General features: G+C 46.6%; 1 protein-coding gene across 1 annotated transcript; it reads left to right on the top strand.

Moving 5' to 3' along the window:
* Positions 1 to 115: 115 nt before the first annotated feature.
* LOC119892836 (protein Wnt-16-like) lies at positions 116 to 6697 on the top strand. The gene is made up of 4 exons (XM_038704850.1): positions 116 to 414; positions 1887 to 2113; positions 4616 to 4905; positions 6201 to 6697. Exons 1-4 carry the CDS (start codon positions 323 to 325, stop codon positions 6657 to 6659), a joined length of 1068 nt encoding a protein of 355 aa, XP_038560778.1. The 5' UTR covers positions 116 to 322; the 3' UTR covers positions 6660 to 6697.
* The last annotated feature ends 1503 nt before the right edge of the window (positions 6698 to 8200 follow it).

Raw genomic sequence — 8200 nt, 5'->3', positions numbered from 1 at the left:
CTTTGTGATCCCTCCGCCAGCCCAATGAGCGTCCAGCTGTGACGTCAGCTGCTGAATATGAATCCCTTGCTCGTCCAATGAGGATCCTCCGGGACTCGGACTGTCCAGTCCAGAACACAAAGTGGACTGGAAGCTGAACAGAGTCCTGCAGGAGGGACTGCATCACATCATCCCAGTCGGAGCTGGACTCTCCTGTGATCCTGTTCCCCGAAGGATCATTACTGCACCGAGACCAGGATTAATGAATGTGCTCCTGGACCGGGTTTTGGTATGATGGGCAGACTGAGAGCGCAGCCCCGCGGCTCAGATAGATGAAGAGGTCATGGAGAGACGGAGCTGTGGAGTCCGACACATGTGCACTCTGACTCTGCTGCTGGTCTCTGTGTGTCCGCTGTGCTGCAGAGCCTCCTGGATGTAAGTAGAGCCTGCTGCTCAAACCAAACCGAACTTCATTATAGAAACGGCCGATTTAAGCGTAAATTTGCTCTTGTATACCGCGCTTCTACCTTCAGGAATAACACTTGGGCCAAAAACAACATAGGCTACTAGTTTCTCACGCTTCCAGTCTTTCCTCTTAAAAACCCGCGGAAGTAAAAAAAAAACAAACAACAAAACTGAATAAGTTTAAAGCCTTTAGAGAAAACGTCGCTTCACAGAAGCAGCTGGAAAAGTCCGTGTTTGTTCATGTCTCCGGTTTTACTCAATAACTTTCGGATATTTAATTTAGCCAATTGGAGGCTTCCTGTGCTCAGACCTCTTAAATATGCCCTTCAAACAATCAACAAATGGTCCATAACAATTCAGAACGTAAGTGTGACTGAGTTCTTGTCATTAATTAAGTCAGTGTGAAGGTTGGATCGTTTGGAGGGGCACCAGAGTCCCCGCTGGGCCCCGCGGAGCCAGCTGGATGCCCGAGCGTCCTCAGCGTCTGCTCATCAGATGCGAGCCGGTTTTACTCAATTAACCTCCAAGATCCAATAAAGCCAAATTCCATTTAAAAGTAAATGTGAGGCGCCTCTGTGTGTGTCATCAGGTGGGCCGCTCCAGATGGGCTTTAGGGCCGAATGGGTCCGCGCGATAATTCAATTAGGCTGTGAGATTTAATAAAACAAAAGTGATGTTTTTAATAAAAATATCACTTTTATAAATAAAATACCAACTTTTCATTTGGGAGCGTTGATCCACCCAGAGGACGACAGACTGAAAGCTGACAGGAGTCCGGCACAAACCGCCGTGTTCGGTGAGCCTGAGCTGACGTGCGCCGGCTGGTTAACCTAACTGGAGATCCGATAAGCCAAATTCCATTTTAGGCCAAACACAGCCTCAAATTAAATCACCACATCAGCTGGAGGCTTTAATGTCCTCCTCTGTTCCACAATCAGGATTCCCCTTAATAATAAAACCCTAGTGAGTCGGTGAAGCATGGATCTGGATCTAAATCTTATAGGACTGCAGACTTTAGGCGACACCCGGGCGGCAGCACGCGCGAAGCCTTCATGAGGTTACAGATTTGAGAAAGAAAAATTCATTAAAAAACAACCAGTTAAGATGTTAATAAGTACAGGCCCGATCCCAGCAGGTAAAACAAATGAAATGTAAAGTAAGATTCTTCTCATCAAATGTCCTCCTGCTTCCTGACCTGCTGGATCCGATCCCTGCAGTCAGACTATTAACATTTTGCATTCTATTAAAATGTCAGATTTGCCATTTAAGGTTTACTTTAATACATTTAATTAAATTTATTATAATTTCATTATTTAAATGATTAATTTCTGAAATCTGCCTGATGTCTTATTGTTTATTTCACTGGCTGACAGAGAAATTTTAAAACCTGAATGTTTCGCACGGAGTTTGGTGCTTAACTAAGAGCCGGCGTTTCCCTGCAGGTGGTTGGGTGTGGCCCCGGCCGGAGTCCCGGAGAAGCTGGGCTGTGCTGCCCTCCCTCTCAGCCACAAGCAGCGGGACCTGTGCCGGAAGAAGCCGTTCCTGCTGCCCAGCATCCAGGACGGAGCCCGGCTCGCCATCGCGGAGTGTCAGAGCCAGTTCAGACACGAGAGGTGGAACTGCTCCACCAGGGAGGACCCGTCCGTGTTCGGATACGAGTCAACGAGCGGTGAGGAGGCTTCCCTGCTCCTGCCTCTCAGAGGGAGAGCTTTGTAATCACTTGATCATTTGATGTGAAGATTTGCTTTTAATTATTTGAAAGTATTTTAATCACTTTGAGGTTTGGACAGAACAAACACTTTGGGCTCTGAGTAACTGGGACAACGTTTATCAATATTTTCAGAATTATTAGGATCAGTGTAATGAAAAAATAATTTTATCATTAACTGCAGTCTGATACGAAATAGTTCAACCTCAACAATCACAGCAGGACAATGAGGAGGAATAATTAGAATGTAATATATAAAAGTACAACAGTCAGTTTCCTTTCTGCTCTGAGTACTTGTACTTTAAATATGATTATACTTACATATTACTGCAGTGAGGTATTAGTAGGGGAGAGTGAGTGTGTTGTAACACTTTCACAACACAAGTCAACCAAATGAGAGAGTGAATCTTGGGCGCACGTTTAGTTTCCCTCACATCTTCAGATCTTACTGGAGACTGGTGAGCTGAGAGTGTGCACGTGGATTATCAAAGAATAAAAATACAACTACTTAATTATGAATATTGATTTGCTATATTAAATTTAAAATTCATACCAGAAGTAAAAATAAAAACAATCAGGACTAGAAAATCTGTAAAATCTGTCAAACAGATTTGCTTTGCACTTTAAAATCGCACGTTCTTTGGTAAGTGAATGGAAAACTGCAGATTACCTGCTTAAATGTTACTTTTCTGTATTTTCTATCACATCTATCACGTCACAGTGTCAGATGCTCATGTGAAATGCAACGCTGCGCTCAGTCTGTCTCTATGGATGTTTTCTGCAGTCTCATTTAGATTCACTGTGTTTGCATCTTGGACCATAGACTGTCTTAAAAAAACATCTCGGACACAAAAGTGACGTTGCTGGTGAATACCGCTCAGCGCAGGGTGACGCATGCGTTCATGCAAAGCTGCCGTACAGGAGTCACAGAGCTACATTATAGGGCTGGAGACGCACTACAGGTCTCCGTTAACCTCTTAACAAACAGGTGTGGTGTTTAAACACTAATGTGCATTTCTACATATGAATTGCCTGAGGTGCAAACGTCGTGGGCCCATTTGTTGCACTTCACACTTCATCCACATCTCCTTCAAAAACACATTTCCTCTATGCAATTACAGATAAATGAGTTTAAATTATTTGTCTCCTCTCCTTGTTGCCAAACTGAATTAATGACTGTATGAAGCAGTGTGTGTGTTCGCTGCTTCGTACAGTGGCTTGAACTCAGCGTTGTGTCGTCCAGAGCTAACTCTGCTGCTGTAAACTGCACTGTCTCTTTACAGTATCAGTTCATGGTGTCAGAGGTAATTACTGTTTATCTGGGATGACTTGCCCCAAACTGACGTGTTCATGTCGGCTGAACCTCGAGGTTAGCTCAAAAGATCACGTCTCCTCTACTTTGTGCAACTTTATCAGTTTGAACATTCATACCAAACAAAGTTGGCTTGCATAAAATGTAAAGTGCAAATCTTTTACCTTTTGAAGCAAAAAATATAAAACGTTGTGCTCACCTCAGAGGAGAGTGACCACATGTGAACAGGAAGTCACACAAAGTGGCTATTAGATTTTTTTCTAGTGTTGGAGGTATGAGCAGAGTGACATCTTACCCCGCTCTCCCCCACCTGAGTGAAGGCTCTGAATACTTTATCCACCTTTTCTCTCTGCTGAGGTAAAAGTGTCAGGTTTGTCCTGATGGTGGCGCCAGAGAGAAAGCTCCTGTTGCAGGTTTATCCCCTGTATGGTGGCCTGTTTAGGACACAGCTCTACTTAGTGAAAAGTAAGCAGCATTTAGAAGAAACAGAAACTTGGATTATTCCAGCAGGACGGAGAAACGACACAGAAACTGAATGAGCTGAGCGCTGTAGTTCCCTTTGTTTCAGAAACTGAACTTTAATCCAGACAGAATCAAATTAAAGAAAAACTTTAATTAAGTTAAACGCAGGAGGATTTCTCCCTGCATAGCTTCAGCATGAAGCACGATGACCTCATGTGTTTTAGAGCTAATTGCATTTTTAGATAATAACTGATGTTAACAGAGATGGACAGTTGATATTTGGCTCTGAAAGAGTCGATCACATGTTTTAAATGAGGATATTAGAGACGTGAGGCTTTAATCTGCAGCTCAGAGTCAGAGTTTACTCACATTTCATCACCTGAGAGATGTTTTCTGTTTAGTTAGATGAAGATCCGAGCTTTTAATTCTGCCCAAGTTAAATATGATCATCCATTTTCCTCAGAATATATTGTTTTGGATTAAAGCTCGCAGCCAAGTGCAATTTTAATTAGTCCACTTTCTAACTTTGTCTGAAGCTTCCTGTCACCTTTCCGTCAGCTGTGGCTGAAAGTTCAGAAAAACTCAGTGGACTTAAAATAGGATTCTTCGGCAAGTTGTACTTTAACACGACACAATTCTTAATTTCCCTCTGTGATGTCACACTGACCCCTCCCTCCTCTTCCCCGTAGGAACCAAAGAAACAGCGTTCATTTACGCGGTGATGGCGGCGGGGCTGGTCCACGCCGTCACGCGCTCCTGTAGTCAGGGCAACATGACGGAGTGCGGCTGCGACACTCAGCTGCAGGGCAGCGGCTCGCCGGAGGAGGGCTGGCACTGGGGCGGCTGCTCAGACCACATCCAGTACGGGACCTGGTTCAGCCGCAAGTTCATCGACAGCGGCGTCAAAAACATGTCGACAACCAGAGGAGGATACACGCAGACCACCATGAATCAGCACAACAGCGAGGCGGGACGCCAGGTGAGGACGCCAAGGACATTGTTAACCTGAATCCTTTATCTCTTCATTTGGTGGCGTCTCTTTGACTCAGTCCGTTGTCTCTTTGTTTGGTGGCATCTCTTCGTCTCAGTCTGTTGTCTCTTCGTTTGGTGGCATCTCTTTGTCTCTTTGCTTGGTGGCGTCTCTTCGTCTAAGTCTGTTGTCTCTTTGTTTCGTAGCGTCTCTTCGTCTCAGTCCGTTGTGTCTTTGCTTGGTGGTGTCTCTTTGTCTAAGTCCGTTGTCTCTTCGTTTGGTGGCATCTCTTCGTCTCAGTCCGCTGTCTCTTTGTTTGGTGGCGTCTCTTCGTCTCAGTCCGTTGTCTCTTTGCTTGGTGGCGTCTCTTCGTCTCAGTCCGTTGTCTCTTCGTTTGGTGGCGTCTCTTCGTCTCAGTCCATTGTCTCTTTGTTTGGTGGCATCTCTTCGTCTCAGTCCGTTGTCTCTTTGCTTGGTGGCGTCTCTTCGTCTCAGTCCGCTGTCTCTTTGTTTGGTGGTGTCTCTTTGTCTCAGTCCGCTGTCTCTTCATTTGGTGGTGTCTCTTCGTCTCAGTCCATTGTCTCTTCGTTTGGTGGCATCTCTTCGTCTCAGTCCATCGTCTCTTCGTTTGGTGGTCTCTTTTTGTCTCAGTCAGCTGTCTCTTTGTTTGGTGGCATCTCTTCGTCAAAGTCTGTTGTCTCTTCGTCTGGTGGCGTCTCTTCGTCTCAGTCCGCTGTCTCTTCATTTGGTGGCACCTCTGTGTCTCAGTCCGTTGTCTCTTCGTTTGGTGGCGTCTCTTCGTCTCAGTCCCGCTGTCTCTTTGTTTGGTGGTGTCTCTTCGTCTCAGTCCGCTGTCTCTTCATTTGGTGGTGTCTCTTCGTCTCAGTCCGCTGTCTCTTAGTTTGGTGGCAGCTCTGTGTCTCAGTCTGCTGTCTCTTCGTTTGGTGGTATCTTTTTGTCTCAGTCCGTTGTCTCTTCGCTTGGTGGCGTCTCTTCATCTAAGTCTGTTGTCTCTTCGCTTGGTGGCGTCTCTTCATCTAAGTCTGTTGTCTCTTCGTTTGGTGGCGTCTCTTCGTCTCAGTCCATTGTCTCTTAGTTTGGTGGTGTCTTTTTGTCTCAGTCAGTTGTCTCTTCGTTCGGTGGCATCTCTTCTTCTCAATCCGTCGTCTCTTCATTTGGTGGCGCCTCTTTGTCTCAGTCCGTCGTGTCTTCGTTCGGTGGCGTATTTTTGTCTCTCTGGCGTCTCTTCTTCTTCTGTCCTTTGTGTCTTCACTCTGTGTCTTATGTTCTTCTACGTTTTTCAGGCGATTGACAGGACGATGTCCACAGACTGTCGTTGTCACGGTGTCTCCGGCTCCTGTGCGGTGAAGACGTGTTGGAGGACGATGGCGCCGTTCGAGCGTGTCGGCGTGTACCTGAAGGAGCGCTATGAACGCAGCGTTCAGGTGTCGGACCGCTCGAGGAGGAAGACGAGGAGGAAGGAGCAGCGTCGTCTCCCCGTCAACAAACAGCAGCTCATCTTCCTCAACAAGTCTCCAAACTACTGTCTGGAGGACCGGCGGCGCGGCATTGCCGGCACCAAAGGACGCCGCTGCAACCGGACGTCCACCGGCTCCGACAGCTGCAACCTGCTGTGCTGCGGCAGAGGATACAACACTCACCTGGTGAGACACGTCGAACGCTGCGAGTGCAAGTTCGTCTGGTGCTGCTACGTCCGCTGCAGGCGCTGCGAGAGCATGAACGACATGCACACCTGCAAATAAAGACCAGGACACACCTGCAAATAAAGACCAGGACACACCTGCAAATATAGACCAGGACACACCTGCATATAAGACCAGGACACACCTGCAAATAAAGACCAGGACACACCTGCAAATATAGACCAGGACACACCTGCAAATAAAGACCAGGACACACCTGCAAATAAAGACCAGGACACACCTGCATATAAAGACCAGGACACACCTGCATATAAAGACCAGGACACACCTGGGAATAAAGACCAGGACACACCTGCATATAAAGACCAGGACACACCTGGAATAAAGACCAGGACACACCTGCATATAAAGACCAGGACACACCTGGGAATAAAGACCAGGACACACCTGCATATAAAGACCAGGACACACCTGGGAATAAAGACCAGGACACACCTGCATATAAAGACCAGGACACACGTGCGAAAAAAACAGGACACACCTGCATATAAAGACCAGGACACACCTGCAAATATAGACCAGGACACACCTGCATATAAAGACCAGGACACACCTGCAAATAAAGACCAGGACACACCTGCAAATAAAGACCAGGACACACCTGCAAATATAGACCAGGACACACCTGCATATAAAGACCAGGACACACCTGGGAATAAAGACCAGGACACACCTGCAAATAAAGACCAGGACACACCTGCAAATAAAGACCAGGACACACGTGCGAAAAAAACAGGACACACCTGGAAATAAAGACCAGGACACACCTGCATATAAAGACCAGGACACACCTGGGAATAAAGACCAGGACACACCTGGGAATAAAGACCAGGACACACCTGCATATAAAGACCAGGACACACCTGGGAATAAAGACCAGGACACACCTGCATATAAAGACCAGGACACACCTGGGAATAAAGACCAGGACACACCTGCAAATAAAGACCAGGACACACCTGCATATAAAGACCAGGACACACCTGCATATAAAGACCAGGACACACCTGGGAATAAAGACCAGGACACACCTGCAAATAAAGACCAGGACACACCTGCAAATAAAGACCAGGACACACCTGCATATAAAGACCAGGACACACGTGCGAAAAAAACAGGACACACCTGCATATAAAGACCAGGACACACCTGGGAATAAAGACCAGGACACACCTGCAAATAAAGACCAGGACACACCTGGAAATAAAGACCAGGACTCACCTGGGAATAAAGACCAGGACACACCTGGGAATAAAGACCAGGACACACCTGGGAATAAAGACCAGGACACACCTGGGAATAAAGACCAGGACACACCTGCAAATAAAGACCAGGACACACCTGCATATAAAGACCAGGACACACGTGGGAATAAAGACCAGGACACACCTGCATATAAAGACCAGGACACACCTGGAAATAAAGACCAGGACACACCTGCGAATAAAGACCAGGACACACCTGGAAATAAAGACCAGGACACACCTGGGAATAAAGACCAGGACACACCTGGGAATAAAGACCAGGACACACCTGCATATAAAGACCAGGACACACCTGCATATAAAGACCAGGACACA

This window comes from Micropterus salmoides, unplaced genomic scaffold (genome assembly GCF_014851395.1).
Source record: "Micropterus salmoides isolate LMB-PRFRI ecotype aquatic unplaced genomic scaffold, ASM1485139v1 Ms_hic_scaffold_720, whole genome shotgun sequence".
In the NCBI taxonomy this organism is placed as follows: Eukaryota; Metazoa; Chordata; class Actinopteri; order Centrarchiformes; family Centrarchidae; genus Micropterus; species Micropterus salmoides.
This window is presented reverse-complemented; position numbering and strand designations above follow the sequence as displayed.

What these genes read in the sequence shown, in the direction of transcription:
- LOC119892836 (XM_038704850.1), top strand. Translation starts at nt 323, where the DNA reads ATGGAGAGACGGAGCTGTGGAGTCCGACACATGTGCACTCTGACTCTG. An exon ending in TGCTGCAGAGCCTCCTGGAT is followed by an intron (nt 415 to 1,886) that starts GTAAGTAGAGCC and finishes GTTTCCCTGCAG; the next exon opens with GTGGTTGGGTGTGGCCCCGG. An exon ending in CGGATACGAGTCAACGAGCG is followed by an intron (nt 2,114 to 4,615) that starts GTGAGGAGGCTT and finishes TCTTCCCCGTAG; the next exon opens with GAACCAAAGAAACAGCGTTC.